At 45.2% G+C, this 23,767-nt stretch overlaps 1 protein-coding gene across 1 annotated transcript in view; it reads left to right on the top strand.

Moving 5' to 3' along the window:
• Nucleotides 1-1,799: 1,799 nt before the first annotated feature.
• Nucleotides 1,800-23,767, top strand: part of SEC61A1 (SEC61 translocon subunit alpha 1) — a 55,469-nt gene continuing 33,501 nt past the window's right edge. The window contains exons 1-5 of the mRNA XM_085624401.1: nucleotides 1,800-2,038; nucleotides 5,756-5,823; nucleotides 14,397-14,462; nucleotides 15,246-15,324; nucleotides 16,361-16,492. Coding sequence (XP_085480527.1) covers nucleotides 2,032-2,038; nucleotides 5,756-5,823; nucleotides 14,397-14,462; nucleotides 15,246-15,324; nucleotides 16,361-16,492 — 352 coding nt within the window. The 5' untranslated portion in view covers nucleotides 1,800-2,031. The remainder of the gene's footprint in view (nucleotides 2,039-5,755; nucleotides 5,824-14,396; nucleotides 14,463-15,245; nucleotides 15,325-16,360; nucleotides 16,493-23,767) is intronic.

Below are 23,767 nucleotides of genomic sequence, written 5' to 3'. Positions count from 1 at the left end.
CACGCTAACCAAGATCCAAACCTGGTTTAACGCAAACCACTTAAAACTGAACCCGGACAAAACGGAATTAATACTGTTCTTTCCAAAAAGTAACCTCCGACCAATTCAAGACTGCCTCAAGGAGCTTGATGTTCTAAACTGCTCCCTCATCCTATCCGACTCGGTAAAGTCACTAGGCATTACCCTGGATAAGAACTTGTCAATGAAGGACCACATTAAGAACTCTGCAAAGGGTGCGCTTTACTCTCTAAAACACCTCAAGAAAATTAAACCTTTCATTCCCCAAGATGATCTCAAGACAATAGTACAATCCCTAGTCCTTTCTAAACTTGACTATGGGAACGCCATCCTAACAGGGTCACCAAAAGCTCACCTAGCCCCACTAAGGTCAGTCCTTAACATGGCAGCTCGACTCCTAACTGGTGTAAAAAGATTTGAACACATCACACCAACCCTCAATGCACTCAACTGGCTTCCCTTGGAAGGTATTTACAAACTGGCCTGCATCACACACAAGGCCCTTCAAGCCCAATCCCCCAACTACCTAAACAGTAAACTAGTAAAAGCAGGAAAATCCAGAACTCTGAGAAGCACCAACTTACTTCTTCTCATCCCTCCGAAACTGAAAAGGAAAACGACCCAGTGCCGATCCTTCTCTGGTAACATACCCAGGATGTGGAAGGCACTCCCTATTGACCTCAGATGCAACCCCTCCTTCTCTTGCTTCAAAAAGGACCTGAAACTCCTTCTCCTCAACCAATACTTTACCAACCAAGTCAACCAACCTAGGCATCAATAGCCTAATGGACTCCCCACTCACTTTGACCTTCAAGGACGGTGGTTATCTGACTGTTTCAACCAGCTGCATCTTTCTCCCCACACTGGATACATAAGTATTATGTCTTTGCTTATATCTTTATGCGTCCTCATGTCCTACGATGTTATGCAATTTTTCTTCCTCTTTATATGTAAAGCGCTCTGATACCCACGGGTCTAGCTAGCGCTATATAAAACTTTATAAATAAAAAACTCGAACCACTAGTATCTGTAGTAGGCATATGTTCTTACTACCATTCTTTGTGAGTTTATCTGTTTCGTATCTTTATGTAGTTCATGTACTCTGAAGTCCTCATGTAATGTAATGGTTCTATTGTAAAGCGTTCTGACACCTTCGGGTAAAGTTTGCGCTATATAAAAACGCATAAATATATTGTAAAGCGAAGTTCCCCGTTCACCCAGACTTTCATTCTCAGGCCCCTCTAGGGAGTTAGCTCATCATTGTAAACTTGTATTTGTTCTTGTATATTCCTCACTCTTGCGTGCTGTGTTGGATTTTGTGTTTGTGTACCCTCCCTTTTAAGTCTCCTATTTATCTTTGTAATGTTCTATTGTGTAACACTTTTTTCTTGTAACGTAACTGGTTCTATTGTACAGCGCTCTGACACCTTCGGGTAATGTCCGCGCTTTATAAAAATGCACTAAATAAATAAAACGAGGGCGGCTACGCTGACGCTCACAGCTGAAAGCAAATGTTGAGCAACATTGGGCCAGTCAGCTGCTAAAAATCAACTATTAACACAGTTGGCTTAAACTCGTATGTCAGAGACACCTTCTGTATTGTTTATTTTGTTTCTACGCTTCGGGTTCCTGGCTCTCTTCTGAGCACTGACGTGTGCCGTCTTTCTTCAGGGTCCCTGAGGTCAGGCGCCAGGCAGCCGCTTCCGAGGAGCACCGACGTGTGCAGTCTTTCTTTGGTGTCGCCGGCGCGTTTGCGTCTGCCGCCAGGCAGCTGCTTCCGAGGGGCTCTGACGTGTACAGTCTGTCTTCGGTGTCGGCGGCGTGCTGACGTCAGGCGCTTGGCAGCTGCTTCCGAGGAGCACTGACGTGTGCCTGCGCTGCCTCCCTGGGAAGGTGACGTGTCTCTCCTGCTCGGGTTCTTTTAGCAGCGGCCGCCCGAGGAGCCAGGCGGGCAGTGTGTGCCGGGACAGCGGCTGAACGGGCAACAGAGGAGCGGGGAGCCAGGCAGACATCATGGGGAGTGAGTATCCGCAGCCCACTGGAGGGAGAGCACACAGCCGAGCCGGGGACGCAACCAGCCCTATAATTCAAATAAATAACGCCAAAATCCGCCATTTTAATACTATGATTGGAGGGCGTCCGGTAATAGGGATGTTGGAAGAAGCAGCCCATGGTTCCTTCGACCTAAGGACTTCCCCCTCACTGCCTTACATGTCACCTACCTTGGTTTTCATACAGGATGTCCGTTTGTTGTGAAAGAACGACCCTACCCTACAGCTCAGCGGTAGTGACACAAGTGTCATCAATGAGATAACGTCTCTTCCTTTTCTGTTGCCACACATCCCCCCCCCCCCCCCAGACCAGCTAATTGAAGCCTCCCCCCCCATTAGTCAATGTATTAAACGTAAATGTCCAGACTGTAGATATGAGTCTTTTATGAGCTACTTATTATACCAAAGGATCACTTTTTGTACCCCAGGGACATTTTGAAGCTGGTGAGATAGATGGCTCAGTAAATAAAAATTACCTAACACGGAAGCACTCTATAAATCCACTGAATCATTTATACGTAATCCAGTACAGTTCTTTCTTTTTTAAATTCAAATCCAGTCTGAAACATCGTTGGTTCATGGATCACTACAAGAACGTCTAGCCACAATAGCCTAGTGTTAAAATATTTTTAGTGTTTAGTTCCTATCCTCTCTTGATACAATCGAAGTGCCAGGATTGTGGCAGGAAGTTCTTACAGTGATCCCCGAAGCAACGATGTACCAGACTGGATTTGAATTTGAAAACGAAGAACTGTATATGATTATGCATAAAGGGTTCCGTGGATTTATGGAGCCCTCCCGTCTATTTTGTATTTTTTCTCAAGTAGGGTGTCTACAGTAGTTGCACCTGATTTCGCTTAAACTACATCTTGTGTAATGTCCCTTTGCCATAACTGCTGAACTATCTCCAAAATATCGCTCGGCGAGTTGATATCTATCTCCTTAAAGTATCATGACCTGCAGTCCATAAGTTCCAATGTCGGAAGTTTTGACTTAGCCTTTCTTCCTTTTGTAGTCATTTATTGGGTATCATTAAATTTGGATTCCCCTTACGCCTGTTTTGTGCGGTGTGCTATGAGACCGCATTGTGGAAAAGCGCAGTATACTTCGATGTCCTAAATATCCAAACACCTTCACCCGTACTGTCTGTTACACTTAGTTGATGTAAGGAAGAAAGTTTAGAAAGTCCTCTTTCAGTTTGCATACCAGAGAACTATATGTTTGTATGCATTAGCAATGCATCTTGAGCAGGGCTGGGTACTTGCTGTTGATGTGAACCAACTAATAAGATATTGCAGAGGATAGCGAATGCTACTTGAAGAGACTGGTCACAGGAGTGTCAGTAGAGCTCGTGTATTAGAGCAAGGGCTGAGCAGCGTTTCAAGTAGCTTTGATCTGTCGGATGTAGAAGTAGTGCACAGAAGAAAACATCGTGCCCCTTCACTACTCCCTCTTGATAGGTGTAATGCAGGAAAGATTTACCAAAGGATTTTATGGCTGGGTTTTAATGTTTTGTGTTGATTGACGTGTGCTAGTAGTCTTCGATCTGCTGTTTGCTAGAATTTTATACTACTGCGTCTCGCCGTGAGGGAATTCAGATATGAATCACTTGTTCTCTGCCAATAGAGGCTCCAGCTGCTCCTTGTTTATTTCTTTTCCAGCCCCCTAAACCCTCCCTCCACCCCCAGGCATTAAGATTTGAGGTTGTTTGCATATCCACTTAAGAGAGTACGTGGCCTAGAAGTGTACTTTACCCTGCGACTTTAGTTATGGCGACACCAGTTTGCATATAGCTATTCTCATGCACTTTTCAAATGGCACAACCTGAAACTGATGGACTGGTGTAGTCCAGGGACATAAAAGTTGAGATATCTCGTCCAGTTTAGTTGCATGTGGGTCTGTGCGTCTCTGTTTACACACGTATCTGTGTGTTTACTCGTGTTTATTCATCCGTTTAACTGTGTGTACCTTGTAAATGCACATGTTGTATTATGTTTGGGTGCGGGCTGTTTTACAATTTGTCTCAGTCGTAATAAAAGTGACCCTCATTCATGGATCGGGTTAATTATTCTGAAATCCATGTATTAGAATTGCATTTTTATAGCCCTCTGGCCTCATGATCTCTACATGTACGTTCTAATCGTATGTTTTTGCTCGGTGATTATATATCTGCAACATAATATCATAAATTAGCAAAAGGTCCAGTGACTTCACTGTTGTCTTTACACACAAGTTGTGAAACTCATCTCCATGGCTTGGCGCTCATCTGTAATGCTGGCATGTTTTTAGTTTGATGTAAAATAATGCAGAGTTGTCTGTATTCCCTAACTTTAAAAGGCATACACTTCTTTGTCAGGATCTGATGTGTAGTTTCTGCAGTTTAGCAAAATCGAAACAACACCTGCACAAGACAATACTACATTGCAACATCTTTATTCCACTTCCTTGTTCCCATTGTGCGTTGCCTGAATAATCATGTTACGCCATATCAAAGTTACTCAGTTCGGGTTGAGCCCTCTCCTGCAATCCTGGTTTTCCAAGATTTTAGTGCTGAGGTGTCCTCATTTCCCACTAACCACGCCCAGATCATAAGAGTGCCAGAAAGGTAAAACAACCCAGGACATGAATCTTGCTTCACTGTGTTGTGCTCATTTTCAAATATGCCAGAAAAACCAATTCCCTTTCCAACGCGAGGACATTTATATTTAGACTAGTTTCTCTTTGTGCATTCTTAGTAGTCATAAATATTATTTGGGTGTAGGAGTTTTGTTCAGGATGCTGTGCATATACAATGGTATACATAATTTATTAGGTTTAACAAGCAATTTTATAAATTGTCACACTATTTTTTTGGTATCTGCACAATTTTATTGTTTTATGTCTATCAGTCGCGTTAAGACTGAATCACGTTTCTGTTTGTGTAAAGGAGTAAGAGTAAGTGACACCGCCGTTCCCAATGTGAGTGTCTAGTAATGTGTGCAAGGGACAGCTCCCGTGGATAACCTGTTACTGTTTGCTAAAGTGCTTATGCTTTTCAACAAAGGTCTAGAAATTACAAACGCGAACGCAGCTCAACAATAATTCTTACTGTTTGGTAGTGCAGATGTCTAATTTCTTTAATTTTGAAAAGCTAAGAAGGGTATGTGGGGAGGTCACTTAGCCCGATGATCCATATCCTACTTTATCACACCAATATTAATAATAATGGACCGTTGTTTTCGTTCCTTCCTTTTGCATTGTTCAATAGTAGGACCTCTCTTGATTGGTTGTAATATGACTAAGGTACCACAATCTATTAGATCAGCCTGCAGCAATGATACCCTGGCAGTATTAAGGCTGCCTCTTGCTCAACACCTCTCAGTCTTGTTTTAAAATGTATTTCTGTATCACATGTTAAGTCCCAATATGACTGATTTGTGTACCCAGCAGTTCTAGGTTTTACTGGTTTCAAACCACAATACCTTTAGAATAAACATGTTTATCCTTATCGTGGTTATGTGACTTAAGGGCCGGCATCCTCTTAAAAGTAATGGTAAAAATCTGCTTTCGTCTTCTCAAACGAGAACTGTCAGTGGGTGGAATCCACCCTTTAATTAAATTTCATAACCGGCCTTGTAAGTTACTAGACTGCATGGTTTTATTAAGTGACTATTAGTTTAATGAAACACTTTTTTTTTGTTCCACAGTTAAATTTCTGGAAGTCATCAAGCCTTTCTGTGCTATATTGCCAGAGATCCAAAAACCTGAAAGGAAGGTATGTTGGTTAGTTTTCTTGATATCACACATACTTTGTTTCTGTGTTATTAAATGGTAATATTGTAAGTATGTGATGGCCAAGACACCATGTATGCACATGTCATTCTTGCAGGTCTTCTCATAAGACAAATCTTAGTTGCTGTTGATTAGTTAAGTGTTTGGTTTCAATATATCTGGCAGCGGCTCAATTTATGATCCCTTACTTGGCTATTAATTGACTGATAATTTACCTATTTTGCTTTAAAATTCTACCTTAAGTTTCTTTGTGAGAACTTTTTTTACCCAGTAACATTAAAATCTACAGTCTTTCATAAATGACTGTGCTGATGCAAAGGAGGTTTATGGTCAGGTGCTCACTTTCCACTTGCTACTTAACAAAATACAATGATTAAAATAATTTGTCCGTAAAGAGGCACTTTACTGTGGCTGTTGATTTTTTTTTTTGTTGGGGGGGGGGGGGGGTGTTCGTAGCCTTTTGTCAATTTTTGAACCCAATGCCCTATCCAAGATCACTGTGCTTGAGTCACATACTGTTGGTTTGATGTGCTTTTCACAGGCAAGTACGGTCTCTGCCTTAACTGTAAACTGCCTGACAAGATTAAAATGATACTTTCACCCTAATGTATGCAGGTAACGTATGTAGAACAGTTCCATGTGTCCATTTTTCAAAGATGACCTCTTTTAGCCTGGAAAAAACAGGAGTGCTATCCTTACTTTCCCTAGCCAACATCTTTGACATGGGGCAAATGTCCACGAACGCCTCCATCTTAGCCAGTGATGGGTATAACTCGTGGAGTTGTACTCCGTGAAGTTACATAAAAACTCTGTGAGATTCCACGGAGTCCCACCTAATTTTAATTAAAATGAACTAACAAAGCGAAAAGCAGCGCGTGTAATGTTACATTTCTTCCTGTCGACCAGGACACTGCTCTTGAAAAATGAGATCTACGACGGAACTTTATACATTCGTACCCCACACCAAGAGGAATAACATATAACGTGGAAAAACTGAAAAACTAGTGATTGTGGAGATCCCTGTATTAAAAAATCATGTTTAAACAAAGGTGTCGAGCGATTACATTTGAAAATCCACTAGGCTAAGTGAGCTCATGACAGGAAGTGATATAAGCAGTTTAGCGCAAGCAGATGTTTGCTTAGAGATACGACTGGTGATAGAATTTTTAAACACCCCAAACTGGCAAAATCCATATTTGATAGAGGGAATCTTCCCCCTACTAAATCGCTATGGACAACACCTCCTCATATCAACTGATCTGCTCCGTGCTGCGTTTTTGAAGACCCTCCTTTGGCTAGTCCATTCCCAATCGACAACACATATGTAACTAAATTTCAGTGATAGAAGAATAGGCAAAGAACAGGGCTGCACATGCCGCTGTGAAAAGAATTAGTGGGGCTTAAAAATCCTGCCTCGTGCATTATGAAGCGAACAATATCAAAATAACAGACAAGCCCAGTAAGGCATTAATAAATACCACCCTGCCTAAATGTTGTACGGGAGACCACAGAACTATGCGCTAGCTTACAACGTTTTCTTTTCTGTTGTTCCCTGAAGATGAACACTTCAGCAGCTTGTGAGGGGAAGTAGAGGGGATAGTTACACTTTTAGCCTCTTGACACATAGCTGACCTGTGCGTGATTAGTTGGCTATTTCTGGGGGTTTTTTTTCTCTTTTTTTTTTTTTTTTTTTCCCTGTGGTTTTAAAAAAAAAATTTTAATAGAATTCCGGGATTTGAAGTCTTAACTTTGAGGGCATTATGAAATCACACAACACTCTAAATGCATAGAGAATGAGCAGAAGGAAACGCGACGAGCCGCACATTTTCTGCAGTCTGCTTCTAATAACATGGCATGATTATTCTGTGATTTCGTAGTGCCATGTGAGTGCCCGATCAGCAGAGCGCTGTCCTACTATATGCAGTGTAAGTCATGATCAGCCTGATAGTGAACTTGTGTGAATAATTGCACAGTTGCTCGACACACACATGCCAAATAAGGTATTCCGCAGGATGACTGTGTCCACGGGCTACCTATACTACATTTTCCTCTCCCTCCTGCCCGCCGCACACTCAGTGTGTGTCCATCAGTCCCCTGTCGTCTCTCCTACATGCAGCGTACACCGCCTGGCATGACCAATTCAACAGATCCCACACGCTGCAGCGCACAGTCCTGCGTCACCGCCCTCAGCATCGCAAGACCGCCGAGAGGCCTACCACTATGCTTAACTCGGGCATATAAAAACAAGCCCTGTTTCAATATGAGGCCGACCATGTTTAAATGGTGCTGGATCCCACTCTTAGTGCCAAGTATAACTGAATCTGGATTAATTCCGCTGGCGGAGCAGCAGAATTTATTAGTAATTCCATGTTATAAGAGGAACGCGGAATTGCTAAATTCTGCTAATACCATCAATCGAATAATAGATTCCACTCACCCCTAATATTAACTGTGATATGGCAGGAAATCACATCAGTTTTCCAACACTCGCCAGCACAGCCCAAGCGGCAGTAAGTCAGAGTGCATATGTCTGGTGGATACCTTACTTGCATGTTGAAAATGAGGGCCTGGGAATAGTTCAAGATATGAACCCCGTATCATGCCAATAATTTATATTCTAAATGTCCTAGTGTCTAAACCAAGTATCGGGTAGCTTTGCGGGTAGACCCCTAAAGATTCAGGTTCATGAGTTTGGGATGGTGTGTTTGCAGGAGCACAAATCTCACAGAAGTTTGTTTAAGGTTGCTGGGGGATCAAGAGGAGTGTGAGGAGAAAAGATGGAGATAGTAGGATACGTTGTTAATTGCTGGAGCTGCATGAAGATTATTTAGGAATTACTTAAATGTGATATTTGAATAAACACCTGTGATATGGCGTGTGCTTCTTGTGAGTGAGACGGTGTTAAGAAGTGTCGCAATGCATTTTGATTTTTGAAACTTCTAGAACGTACATGGAAGAACAGGCTGAAATTTTAGGACCCAACAGTGTGACTGTTCCAAGTATATGGTTTTGATGATGCAAAATCTCTTGAAGTCGAAGCCATGCATTATAGAGAGTGTGTCTACAGAAAAAGTAAAAGATTGTGGAAGGGGGTTTTGAGAGAGAATGCTTCCTGTCCATGTCAGTAGTTGATACTCGTTTTGTTAACCTCTGGAGTAAGGCTGGCATGTAAGAGTCGAAGGGGGATGACTATAAAACAAAGTTTTATCATCCAGAGACCAGTCCTATGGTTTAATGTCTGAAGTGTGTGGATACTTGAGCATCAGTGGCAGTTAGAGCAATCCGAGAAGAGTTGCAAATTGTTAGTATCTACCGAAAGACTGACCACTCCCCCTGTCATTGGTGAGATGCTTTACAGGTGCTGATGTGTGTAAATCCCAGTTTATTGATTTTACTTAATTGGTGCAGAGGGCAAAGAGTTATGTATGATATTTGTCTTAGGTGAATGGTAGTCAAGTCGCTTGGCATGAATAAGCTGCAGTATTATAGAACAGCAGTGAGAGGGCTGAGATCTGACAATGGGATACTGGACAGATTAGAAGGAATGGCGACTCACTAAGTTAGTGTTTTTGTGAGTTTGGCGAATGATATGTGGAGTCATGATCTATTGTCTATGGTTATCGGAAAGTCCCATCATTCTTCTCAGTCAACTTAAAGTTGACTGCTATGGAAATGGGTATATAAAGATGAGGGTGAAGAGATCTACTGGTTCTTTGAGAGATTGTGTGATGGGACTCCTTAACCTTCTCTGGCCTGTTGTTCCAGATAAGGAGAGTGTAGTGCTGTGCATTTCCTAGAATGAAGTTTATTACTTGTAAACTGCTAAACCGAAGTCATGGCCTGTAACCAAACGTGATAAAACCAATTCTGTATTGAAACCGCCACAATTCTTTAGCATGGACACCTGGGCTAAATGAATTGTGACCTCTAAGGCAGCCAGTGAGGCTTTGTCTTGTTTCAGTTGGTGGTTCACAAGTTTTATAAGCCTTGTCGTGAAGTTGAATTTGTTTGTATTATAGATTGTCTCGTAGTTACAATTGGGGACGTGGACCATTTGACTCTGTATAAAACTCTCAGCCTCATTTTGGAGGAACCCTAGTGCTCCTGCCTCCGCTTTTGAAATGAGCCGCATTTGCCTCACTAAAGGAAGTCATTAAGTGCACTCATGTATTCATGGATACTTTAAGTAGTGCCTCGAGGAACACATCCAGTATTTGCACAGGTACTTGCATGTAGAGTCCATGCCCTCTTGGGGCTGCTGCCATCCAGCCTCAGAGCTATAAAGGTGAATGAAAAAAGGAAACCATGGGGGTACTGGTCTTAATCAATGATGAAGCGCTAAGTTGTCTTAGTATTAGCCAATGTCTGAAAAGGCATGTTTGGTAATGCCCATTAGCAGTGAAACAAAAGCAAATTCGATTGGTTATAAAGGAAATGAGCGGGATTGTTGTTGGATTATAAGACCTACAAGTAAAGGTTACCCCTCTGATTGGTCTTGAGATAAAGTCATACTCCTCACCATGGCATGTTTATCTGGTTAGCAAATAGGTTGGGCATTCCTGGGTTTAGCTCTTCAGCAATTGCACAAATCACCAATTTTTAGGTATCGCCTTGTGTTGCAGGGCGCATGCGCTGCTCGTTCTGCGAGACAAATTTGGGTAGAGGAGATTTTACAAAGAGACTTGAAGCCCGCCCCTTATTTTCATTGGGTCGCGTCAGCGTTTATGGTAAACGCTGGCTTCCCATTGAAAAGGAGGCTACTTGGTTACCGCCCTTTCTCCTTTTCATCCGGCCCATCTGGACTGGGTCGTCTGGCTCACGGCTGTCGTGAAGCAATTTCTTATCTCAAGGGGGCTTGTACACATCTGTTTCACTCAGCTGCGTGTTTATTTTTGCATTGCGCTTTCACTTAAAGTGAAAGCGCAATGCAAGTATAAACAAGCGGCTGCCTTCCCGCAATGGCAGCGCTTGTTTCTTCCTTTAACTGTGTCTCTCCCTGCCTCTGTATTCTTCCCCCGCCCCCTAGCTCTCCTTATTTCCCCCTGATTATGTCTGTGTTTTACTAGCTCCGCTTGTCCGCATCCACGCTGTCTTCCCCAAGCTTTCTCCTCTTAGTTGTCTCTCTCTGGTTCAGCGTGTCTCCCTCTGCTTGCCCTTCTGCCTGTCTGCCTCTCTGGCTCTGCCCACCCTAACCCCCTCTGTTCCCCCAGCATATCTCCTCCCCTGACTGTGTCTCTCCCTGGCTGGCTCTCCTCCCAAACCCGCCCTCCCTGGCTGGCTGAGGCTCCCCTCCCCCCAGTTCACTGAAATATATTCTGGAAGCTGAAATAGATGCAAACGGGAGGCTGCAAATATGGCTGCACCATGAAAAAAAATACAAGTGCAATCCTGAAGAATAAGAGCGTCCCTTGGTCGGGCGGATCAGGAGAGCATCGGGTGCACCATCCGCTTTCCCGGGGCCCCCAGAGTGCCCCAGCCGCCACTCTCTGGGAGAGGAGAAAAGAAAGACCATTATCGAGAGCAGCAAAGCGCAGGGCGGAGGAGAGACCAGCAACCACCATTGAACGAGCAAATTAATGGATCTAAACTATCCGGCCGCCGGCTTTGGGGATCCCTTGGGCGCTGGTGCAGGATGGAGCTACGAGAGAACGGCCAAGGCCAGATGGGGCTTCCTTCGCAGCTTTGCTGCGCGATTCATGCAAAATGAAAACTAGATGCAAGCTCTAAAAAATGAACACAAAAAACCCTTCAAGTGTGATCTGCTGTTGTGCTTAAGGGTGCAGAGGGGCCCGAAGGGGGTGGAGAATAACGTGTAGGGAGATTACAGGAAACTGCAGCACACTCTGGGCCCGGACTGTTAGAGGTCTGTATCCGTGCAGAGGCACTGTGCGATCTGCACCCGAGGGAGGGTAGATCTCTGGCGCAGGAGCCAGGCTTCGGTCTGCCAGGAGCCTCGTAGGCACTTCTTCCATTTTGAATTATACATGGTACAGAAAGAAGCGAGGGGGGCGGCATGACAGAATTCCCACTCTAATCTCCGTCTGCCCATCGCCCCGCGTTTGTGGCTGGTGCCAGGGAGCTTGCGTCTTTATTTTATTATTTAGTTTGTATTGTCTGTTTTTGGTGAATCCCTCCCTTTGTGCTTCATCCGACTTCGCCCAGAGCCGCGGTGCAGGCTAATTCGGGCCTTGCACGGACAGAGCATGTGGTGATTGCAGAGCCAGGTGTGCTGTAGCATATTAATTCTAGGCCAGATGTTTGGGGAGGGGGAATCTAAGCTGTAATTCCGGCCCTCCCCTGTGATGCATGCATTACTCGTCTGTAAGCCCATCTGGGCTGGAGATCTTTCTGCATGGGGGCTTCCTCTCCCCTGCGTCTCTGCGGGGGCAGGGGATGCGGCTGGGTTAAGGGTTAGAAAGAGTGGGTGTGCTTAAGGGTTTTATAAGTTACTGACGGGTCTGTGTGTGATACTGCTGTACCTGAATTCGCACTGCTGCAGCGTATGCAGTGTGGTATTTCTCTCCTTGTGTAGGTCAGTATGAGGAATACTTGTAGATCTCTCCACGGGGGTCACTATAATTTGCATATCTCTCCCCGTGCGGATCACATCCTCCTACATTCCGCCGCCACGAGGCATCAGTTATCTCCTACCTGCCCCCAATACTGGGTCATCCTGGCGCTGGGCAAGAATGCATTGGGCAGGACCCCACACTGAGATGCTGCTCGGCTCACAATGAGTAATCAGTGACATGACAATATCAGTAATCATTTCTCAGCTTCTTCCAGGGTGTCAGAGCTGCTGTGCCTCACACGCTATCGGTAATTAGTTGTTTACCTGATGGTGCCATAAACCCATATCTCGCGCTTACCAAGGTTAATCTAAATGGGGCCATTCACACTCACATTGGTGGCTATATACATATATTTTTGCTGCTGTGCGCCAGGGTCCCTGCGAACTGCCCACTTGAACACACACTTCCTTTCTCTCTGCGATATCCTTCGATGGACTGGGTTGACTCGAAGCACACTCTTTACTTGTCAAATCCCTCAGCATATTGTCAAGCATTTGCAATGCAATAGGTCTCGCATTCACACGATTATAAGCTACTAGTATTGGAAATAACAATGCCTTATATTTATGTTTTAAAACCCAAAACCTAAATGGAAGGCATTGTCATTTACAATGCCAATAGCTCAAAATCGTGTGAATACGAAACCTATTGCATTGCAAATGCTTGTTTATTCATGAAGCCTGGAGGATTGGAGAATGTAAATGCCTCCACGAGTTGACCAAAGCTTTCAATCATACCATTGTCACTATAAACTAAGCATAGTGTTGGCATCGGTTAGAAAAGGCTTCTGGAATAGCAAAAAGACTCGAGGGGTGGATTGGTGTGCCGCTCAAGAAGAACCCTTATTTGAGGCTCATGGATGCCCAACCAAATACAACAGGGTCAGGGGCAAATGACTAAATCAATTGGACTAAATGTACCAAAACGCACTTCTGTACACAGATGTAATGTTTTTATGTCACGGTGGCTCGCTCGACCAATAATCTGTCTGTATTCCATATTCTGTTCTGCGGTAACGAATTGTATCATTGGAAAATTTCATATGCTGTTAATTTGTTTGTCCTTTAAATCAATAATTGTTTATCAAGAAAAAAGAAAATGCTTCTGGAGACATTCCCTCAAGAAACAGTGTATGCCTCAAGGCAAATATAGTCCCTGACTGAAATTGTAATAAATCTTAACTGCCAGCGGCCCCCTGATAGGGAACCAGACTTGACCCATGCAGCTTGCTCCTCTGTTTACTCAAGTTGAGTACCCCAAATGCGAGCAACACCCCACACGATTGTAACCACTATTCGGCTCCTGAAAGGAATCCAATGACTAGTTTGCCATCTGCTGAAAGGAACTTGCTTAATTTGCATTTTGTCACCCAATTCCAGTGTAGCCCGTCACAGACTTGACACATATTTTTTTTGTTACTGTTTAATCCACAATATATTGGATTCGTAGCATATATACTTGTTGAGTGGACTACCAGCTACCTGCAAAATTCTGCATTGATTGAAGATTCTTCGGTACACTTATCTGAAAATGTACCAGATTTTTAGTGCAAGTACCTCGAAATGCCACTGTGTTACAGTTACACATTTAGCCAAACCCACACAATTTCAAACCATTCTATATTTTGAACTCTTCGTTAAAGGTGTTGATACACAGGCTTGGATCTGTTGTTCTGCTTCAAGGAGGGTAGCTGTTAAGAATCCACCTGTGGACTGGTTCATACACGGTTGGTGTGGTAATTGGGAGCCATTTGCTATGTTATAAAGCAGTAAAATGTTTTGCTTTTGTTATATTTTCTTCAATTTGTTGTGAACCTCTTGGGAGGCACAAGGAGGTGTGGGTGCCCCCTGGAACCTCAGAGAAAATGTATAAACACTTTATAAAAAATGTTGCAGGGAATCCTGCAGTACTGACACTGTAGATGAATACAAGATTTGCAGTGAACAATTGTGGATTTAACTTTTTTTCTTCACATTTCTTGCAGATTCAATTTAAAGAGAAAGTATTATGGACTGCAATCACGCTCTTTATCTTTTTAGTGTGCTGCCAGGTAAGCGTGCATTTTTTATATGTAGCTGCGGATCACTCACTGCATCTGTGCATGCGTGATGAAAACAGTTTATTCTAACATTAGCAGAATTCATTAACGTTTAGCTGATCTCTAGCAGCGAATCAGGTTCTGGGTCACGCCTGTCTTTGATCAGTTTCTATTGCGGTTATAGTAAACTACATGAATTGTCAAATGTAAATTACAACGTCGTAATTTGTGTGACTTCTAGATTACCTCAGTGGAGGGGAGGCCAGATTTATCAACTTCATGTCCCAGATGTCATACTTACTCTGTGGACCTTGTACACATGTTTGCCAGCTGTCCTGAGGCGTGATCCTATTGGAACCTGGCTTTTGGAAAAGATACTGGCAGCAGATGATGATCCAGTAGCATGTATAACCCAGTTATGATTGGAATAACATCTAGAGTTAAATCTGATTTTTGTCTTTGACATCACTCTAAGTGCTTGCCTACAACTAGGTCGACACAGAAAGGATTCCCCATGTCCAAATATCAGACAATGGGTACAAAAAGTCTTCCATGTATTTATGTTTTGAAAAACGGATTTCTGTGATAAAAAAGAGGTTTAGGTAGACTTGGTAAACATTTAAGTTAACTATGATTAAGTTCTCGGGGGGGTGGGGTGAGTTGCAGGGGTTCGCACACAAGCAGACGGGACCCCAGCTGCCCAAATTAAACAGGAATGTATTAAAAATATTTTTTAGCTAAGCGCTGATGTAATTATAGGACTTTATATAATGTTTTTGAATCTTGATGTTCCAGATTCCCCTGTTCGGGATCATGTCCTCAGACTCTGCAGATCCTTTTTACTGGATGAGAGTCATTCTTGCCTCAAACAGAGGTAAGTTCATTCTGTGCGTTTGTCACAGTGTCTGGGGTATACATCCTAGTGTCATTTGTGTTCATTCTAACATGTATTCGTATTTAGCTATAGTGTGCATTGTCACTGCTTGAAATTCTGACCAGGCTCTTTATCCACTTATCGCAACTACCAAACTACAATTCCAAAGTGATTCCTTCTTTAGTATAATTCTTCTTGGCTGAAAGTGCGGTGATCTGCCACTTAAAGGGCAACCAGTAACCTATGCCTCATACATTTTTTGCGTCAGGAGGCATTGATGAATGCATTATTGCCTGACCAGCCAACGCACAAAAATATTTTTACGTGCGGGAAGGGGCCTCATGCCAAGCGCCACTTAAGGGGCACTCTGAATTTCCCCACCCCACCAACCCCCTCCCAATTTTTCTTTTTTTTTATGTGCTCTTAACACCCCACCCCCTGTTCTTTTTCACACCCCTTTAATGGCTATAGACTGCCCAGAGCCTCCAAAAACGAGCAGGAAAATTAGGTGAAGAGAGCCAATATTGAGTGACACATGGTGGCACCATGTGAGTTGGTAGGCCTGTATTGGTGGTATTGGACTGAATACAGCTTGAAGTTGGTAGAAAGATGAATCGCCAATTAAACCTTGACCTTGAAATTCAAATGTGTCCTACTTTTATCAAACCGTGATATGAGGATTGTGTGGCTTTATTTTGGATTTTAGGATAGTTCAACTGGGATATTTGAGACATCTAAAGTGTAGTAGTCTTCAGTAACTTACAAATGTCCATTCTATTTGCACATTCTACTCGGCTTTCTGCAATTCTGGGCTGTGACTCCGTATGATAGAATATGGAGCACCAAAGCCGTACGACACCATGGGTTCCTACTCCGCAAATGCGCGATTATCGCAAATGTTGGGCTTTTGGATGTCGGTTAGAAGACTTATGTAGCATTGATACCTACCACACGTCACTTTTGTTTTTTATTCATGTCATTTTGGGGTGAATAATTGAGTATATGTTCTCTTCCTTCTTTACTTCATTCTGATCAGGTACCTTAATGGAGTTGGGCATTTCTCCAATTGTCACATCTGGTCTCATCATGCAGCTTCTGGCTGGTGCCAAAATTATTGAAGTTGGAGACACTCCAAAAGACAGAGCCCTCTTCAATGGTGCACAGAAACGTAAGTTGTCATTTTTATTGAAAAGTGTTTCCGTCTCTGTTTCAACACGAATACAGTAGCGGCAGCTACTGATCGCGAGTGGTTGGGGGGTCGCAGGACAGAACGAGAAAAAGAAAATACACATACCTGTGCCAGCCGGCCGCTGCCTCTTCTTCCTATCTTCACCGGCTGCAGGAAGCTCCCAGAGTCCCCATAGCCAATCAACACTGCAATGCGGCATTCTGATTGGTCTAAGCACCGGGGAGGCTTTGCATGTACCTCACCAGGCTTTGTAATGCAGGCTGGTGAGGAAAATGCAAAATGTGCAGGACTGTTTGGCCGGCCCAAGAGGACCGGCCAAGCAGTCATGCGCACGTAAGGAGTGTAAACTACTCCTCTCCCTGCTCTGGCCAGCCCCGTCACTGCACTGATACATGCAGCAGGCAGCACAGCATATATATATATATATATATATATAAATAAAATTTTTACTTTATTTAAAGGTTGGTTAAGGTGCACAGTGGCCCATTTATCAGAACTGGTGGATTTTTTTGTTTTTCTTGGACACCAAAATAATTTTGTATGTTAACAGCTGGCAATATATATGTATGACTTAAATATTACATTGACTGCCTGAATAATACTTTTTGCTGCTCAAACGTAGCCTCGAAGCATTTAGGTGACAAGAGATAGAAATGGATGGGGCAAGTGATGAAAAAGGAGTGGACAAAAAGGGACAGAAAAGGGTAGAAGTGTGGGGAGAATAAGAAACCGGTGTTGTGAATGGAGTGTTCTTCACCAAAATGTCAACAGTTGACGAGAGATGTACTCAATTCACTAGGTGCCATAACTTCTGGAATGACCGCAATATCTGGGTTCGCTGAAGTGCACTCAAGGATACTGATAGTTTTCCTGATGTGCCTCGGACAAGGCTTTCAGTGCTCAAGACCTCAGACTAGTGTGCACGAGTGACTGCACAGGTGAGCTACTGTTTGAGACTTGTGTAGGATGCAGTGCTCAAAATTGCTGTTAACGTAATTCTAGGATTTCTTGGAATAGCAGGCTGTGATTGTTTTAATGTTACTGGGCTTTTTAAATTGTGCTTGAGATGCAGGACCTGATACATCTGGGGTAGAGGGAATGAATGGTTTTCTTCAACAGTAGGTAAATGCCTTGTGTCACTTGAGGGAGACCTTGGAGAGTAACAATATGGCAGTCAAGCCAAGTCTGCTGGTTTGATGTTGGTATAAGAGAGTGCTATGTGCAGCCTCCTCGAAGCGCACTAGTTGCTCCGCTAAAGGAGAGCTGCAAAGCAGACAAACACTTTGCTTCACTTAACTGAGTGTCTGGCTGTATATATGGACATGTGAAATTACAGGGTCTAGGACTATTATGAGAGCTTGACTGAGCGAGTGCTCTGAGTGTCAAGGGGACGTTTTTGGAATAAAATGAATATAGGAATAATGCATGTACGATGGTGAAGTATGCAGTATTGAACTTTGAGTATTTAAAAACTAAACCACTCTTGCACTGTTCACCAAATTCCATGATTTCAAACCACAAATGGTTCTCAACAAATGCTTCTTTGCAGTTTCATTCAAGTTGGAAGTACACCATACCCCAGCCTCCTAACCCCCCCCCCCCCCCCCAACAACTATCCTCATGAATAAAAACAAGCATTGACATAGCCAATAGGTCTCGCCTTTGGGACCTTATAAGTGTTTAGCTATCACCCGCTAAGTACTGACTTTTGAAATTCTGGAGTAAGCCTGAAATACTATAAGATTAAGACATAGCGGTATCTTTGTAAATTCTGTCCTATTCCTGCCTTGAATATATGACTGCATGCATGAGTGTGCCTGTATGTTAACATACGGTACATGGCAATGAAACTCCCCTCAAGATGCATACTCAACCAAAAGAATAATAGAATCACAGGTTTTAACTAGCTCAGAGTTTTCTGGAAGTGGTACACTTATAGCTTTCTTGATCTTCGCCACTTCCTGTACACCAAGGGGAGCTGTACTGCATGTGAAAGCGCTTAGGGCGAGGAGAGGTTGGGAGGGGGAACAGCCATTACAACGTGGGCTTTACCATGCCTTGCTATTACATCGCATGCGATGTTACAACATGTGGTAAAACCACGCATACCATTACATCTCATGCTCTTTTACAACTCATGCGGTGTAATGCGGCAGCGGCTATCCAAGTCGTTGTTCTGGTATGTGTGGACAGAATTGTATGTTCGAGGCATATGAGCTGCAGATTGTACACTTAGCATAGGTCGCCATCTGGTGTTGGGCCCGGATGTTTGCAGTTTGTTTTTCTTCTTGGACCGTGCTTGGAAGTCACGAGTTTGGTGACTCCTCCTTCGGTCCGTACTGCGCATGGGCTTCGGCTCCATCCTCAGATTGTTTTTTTCCGCCATCGGGCTCGGATGTGATACTTCGTGCTCCGGCTTCGAACTTCTACGGTTCCAGCCTCGACGGAAAATCCTCGATTCTTCGAGTTCCTTCATCATCTTCATCTCTCGAAGCGGCACTTTTTCCATCCCGTACATCGACACCGGCCTTCGGGCCCTCCGCGACTCCGGTCCCGGCCGATGGAAAGGACTCCGTTTAAAAAGTGCCCAGAATGTGGGTCTAAATTTCCCCACACCGACCTCCATCAGGTGTGTAACCTTTGCCTCTCTCCGGAACACGAGGCTCGAGACTGCCCCGCCTGCAAGTCTTTTCGATCGAAGAAAACGATCCGAGATCGAAGGGCTCGACGCACCATGGCGCACTCATCCTCGACAGTTCCACCGGACATCTTCGGAGACGACGCCGAAGCTTCGGGGCAGACACACACCGAACTGGGAGAAGACATCGTCAGCGCTTCCGAGGCCGACGACTCCGACCTGGAGGACGTAACACCAGGACAGCGGGCCGTGAGTACAATGCCCCCTCCCAGCCCCGCACCAAAAACCAAAGAGACTCCGGTTACTCCCTCGCCTGCCGGCCTGGGCAAAACCAAAACCAAAGCCTCGATCACCCCACCTTCGGGCCCGGTGTCGAAGCACTCAAAGTCTCACGGCAGCTCGGGATCGAGCCAGCCGACGCCCGGTGCCGATAAACACCACTCTGCACCGAAGCCTGCAAAATCCAGCTCGACTCCGAAACCACCGGTGCCGAAGCCTGGACACTCGGCGCCGACCAAACACAAACAGAAATCGGTCGGCACCGACGCTCCGGCGCCGAAACAGCATTCGACGCCAAAACACACGGAGACCTCCAAAAAGCAAGGCGTACACAGAACATCGAAACCTCCGGTTCCGAAATCGCCGGTGCCGACAGACGACTCGGCGCCATTGGCTCTGTTTACACCAGACCCTTTACAAAAGACTTTGTCCAGAGATCCAAAGACTGGCCTTTTGACTGTGATTACTAAGAAGCGTCGCCTTGAGGCTCCGGCTCCTCCTCCTCCACCCAAAAAGAGGGACTCAGCTACTTCTCCCCTTAGAGTACCCTCCCCACTGCCACCCCCCCTCCCACCACCACCCCCTCCACCTTTACCTCACTACGATCCGGCCCCATCCCCAGATCCGGATGACGGGGACCCGGACAATGACCCAGGGGACGCCCCAATGGATCCCACTCCACCAGGGACCCCAGATCCATGGGAGGATTATAATAACCCTGACGTACCCAATGTACCTCAAGACGACCTATACCCATCAAGGCCGTCTCCTCCAGAGGACTCTTTAGGGTTTCACCATTTAGTGCAGAGAGCAGCACACTACCATGGGGTGGACATGCACACGGAACCAGTGGAAGAAGACTTCCTACTGGATACATTTGATTTACAAGATCGCTTCACTGCTATTTTACCCATGCTTAAGGGTGTCACCAAGCACGCTACAGAGGTATTCAAAGACCCTGTCAGAGCCAGAGTACTAAACCCTAGAATAGAGAAGAAGTACAAGGCGGCACCCACAGACCCTGCATACATCAAGGGCCCTGCTCCTCTAGATTCCCTAGTTGTCTCCACAGCTAGAAAGCGGGCTAACTCCCAATCCTCAGGAGATGCCCCACCACCAGACAAGGAATCTAAACTTCTGGACGCGTCTGGTAAACGCACCGCCTACCAGGCTGCAAACATGTGGCGCATTGCAAATACACAAGCACTGCTTGCGCGATATGATAGAGCACACTATGATGAATTAGAGGCTCTTATGCAGCACCTTCCAGAGAAATACAAACGCCAAGCTCATGACCTGATACAGGAGGGCAAACTAATCACAAACACCTCCATTAAGTGTGCCCTCGATGCAGCAGACACTGCTTCTAGAGCCATAAACACCAGTGTCCTGCTTCGCCGCCATGCCTGGCTCAGGATATCAGGGTTCAAGCCTGAGGTCCAGACATCAATACTTAATCACACCTTTGACCAGCAAACACTCTTTGGCCCAAAGGTAGACGAAGCGCTCGAAAAAATGAAGAAAGATACAGACACAGCGAAGTCTATGGGAGCGCTCCAGACCCAAGCCTCTAAGCGTTCCTTTCGACGCTCGTCCTTTCGTGCCACAGGTAGAGGCTCCTCCACCGATAATGCCTCTACCTCCTACAAATCCCCTCCTCAAAATACCTTTTCAAAGGGCAACCAAAGAGGTGGCTACAGAGGCAACAACAATAAGGGCAGGGGCAAAACCAACAATACCCGTTCTGCCACCCCACCCGCACAATGACTCCCCTTCGCTCCCCCCAGACCATTCCACTCCGGTCGGGGGCAGACTACAAGATTTTATCCACGTATGGGAGTCCATAACATCGGACAAATGGGTGACCCAAATCATTCGGTCAGGGTACTGCCTCGAGCTAACATCTACCCCACCCAATATCCCACCAAGGCACCGTCCAATGTCCCAAGAGCATTCCACACTGCTCAAACAAGAGGTACTCTCGCTCCTCCAGAAACACGCCATAGAGCATGTACCCGACAATCAACGAAATCTAGGGGTCTACTCCCTATATTTCTTAATCCCAAAGAAAGACGAGACCCTCAGACCCATTCTGGATCTCCGGCCTCTAAATGCCTACATACATTCAGACCACTTTCACATGGTCACCTTACAACAAGTCCTCCCACTCCTCTGCCAGGGAGACTTTCTCACAACACTGGATCTGAAAGACGCGTACTTTCACATTCCAATACACCCCTCTCACAGAAAATACCTCAGGTTCGTGGTGGACGGGCAACATTACCAATTCAAGGTTCTCCCCTTCGGGGTCACCACTGCACCACGGGTGTTTACCAAATGCCTAGCAGTAGTAGCAGCACACCTCAGACGTCAACATGTTCACGTCTTCCCTTACTTAGACGACTGGCTCATAAAAGCCGCGTCCTACCACCAATGCGTGCAACATACAAACAGCACCATCCAACTGCTTCATCAGCTAGGCTTCACGGTGAACTACCAAAAGTCCCACCTCATACCATCTCACACAAAGCAATATCTCGGGGCCACCATAGACACCTCAAAGGGTATTGCCTATCCAAACTCAGCCAGAATCACAAGCATTCTAGCCTTACGCAAAATATTCCTTCCTCAACACTCTCTACCAGCAAGAGTGTTTATGAAGCTCATAGGGATGATGGCGTCTTGCATCTTCATAGTGCCCCATGCAAGACTCCACATGCGTCCACTTCAGGAGTGCCTAGCACAACAGTGGAACCAGGCCCAGGGTCAGCTGACGGATCTGGTGTTGGTGGACGGCCGCACACATCACTCTCTGCAGTGGTGGAACACCACAAACCTTTCCAAGGGACGGCCGTTCCTGGACCCGGTTCCCCAAGTGACTCTAACAGCGGACGCATCGCTCTCCGGCTGGGGAGCGCACCTCTTACACCTCACAATGCAAGGTCTATGGACGCCACAGCAAAAAACGCTCCACATCAACCATCTGGAGCTTTTGGCGATCTTTCTAGCCCTAAAATCTTTCCAAAAGCAGATTTCAGGCAAAGCAGTCCTCATTCGCACAGACAACATGACTGCGATGTATTATATACAGAAACAGGGGGGGACACACTCTCCCCAGCTCTCCCGCTTAGCCCAGAGCATATGGAGATGGGCAATTCCCCAAAACATTTTTCTCCTGGCACAACATGTTCCAGGCGTACAAAACACCATAGCAGATCTGCTCAGCAGACAGACTCAACAACTACACGAATGGGAACTGCATCCACAAGTTCTTCACCCATTCTTCCAACAGTGGGGGCATCCTCAAATAGACCTCTTCGCCACCCACGAAAACAAAAAATGCCCAAGCTTCGCCGCCAGATACCCACACCCATTGTCCAAGGGCAATGCGATATGGATGAACTGGTCAGGCAGATTTGCATACGCCTTTCCACCTCTCCCACTAATTCCATTAGTGGTCAGGAAACTACAACAGCACTCCCTCACACTCATTCTGATAGCTCCGACGTGGGCCAGACAGCCGTGGTACACCACGCTACTAGAACTATCAGTGGTACCACATCAAAAACTGCACCTTTCCCCATGCCTCCTAACCCAGAACCATGGAGAAATCAGGCACCCGGACCCAGCTCAGCTCAACCTGGCGATCTGGCTCCTGAAATCTTAGAATTCGGGTACCTTAACCTTCCCCCTGATTGCATGAACATCATCATGGAAGCCAGACGTCCTACCACTAGAGCATGCTATGCCGCAAAGTGGAAAAGATTTGTAATGTACTGCCGTAACAATACAATCAACCCTCTAGATGCATCCATACAACACATCATATGCTATCTGCTCCATCTTCACAGGTGTAACCTGGCGTATTCATCCATACGCCTACACCTAGCAGCGATCGCTGCCTATCTACAAAACAGACAGCATTTGTCACTCTTCAGAGTGCCCGCTATTAAAGCCTTCATGGAAGGCCTTAAACGAGTAATTCCTCCCAGGGCACCACCCTCCCCTGTATGGAATCTAAATTTCGTCCTTACACGACTAATGGGTCCGCCCTTCGAACCAATGCACAAATGTGAGCTACAATTTCTCACCTGGAAAACAGCTTTCCTTGTAGCTATCACTTCCCTTAGAAGGGTTGGTGAAATACAAGCGTTCACCATACAGGAACCTTACATACAAATGCATCACAGCAAGGTCATACTTCGAACTAATCCGAAGTTCCTGCCCAAAGTCATTACCCCCTTCCACCTCAATCAATCAGTGGAATTACCTGTCTTCTTTTCGCAACCCCAATCTGTTGCGGAAAGGGCCTTACACACACTAGATGTGAAAAGAGC

Source organism: Triturus cristatus, chromosome 9 (genome assembly GCF_964204655.1).
Source record: "Triturus cristatus chromosome 9, aTriCri1.1, whole genome shotgun sequence".
NCBI classification, from domain to species: Eukaryota; Metazoa; Chordata; class Amphibia; order Caudata; family Salamandridae; genus Triturus; species Triturus cristatus.
The sequence above is the reverse complement of the archived record's forward strand: the minus strand, read 5'-3'. Positions and strand labels throughout refer to the sequence as shown.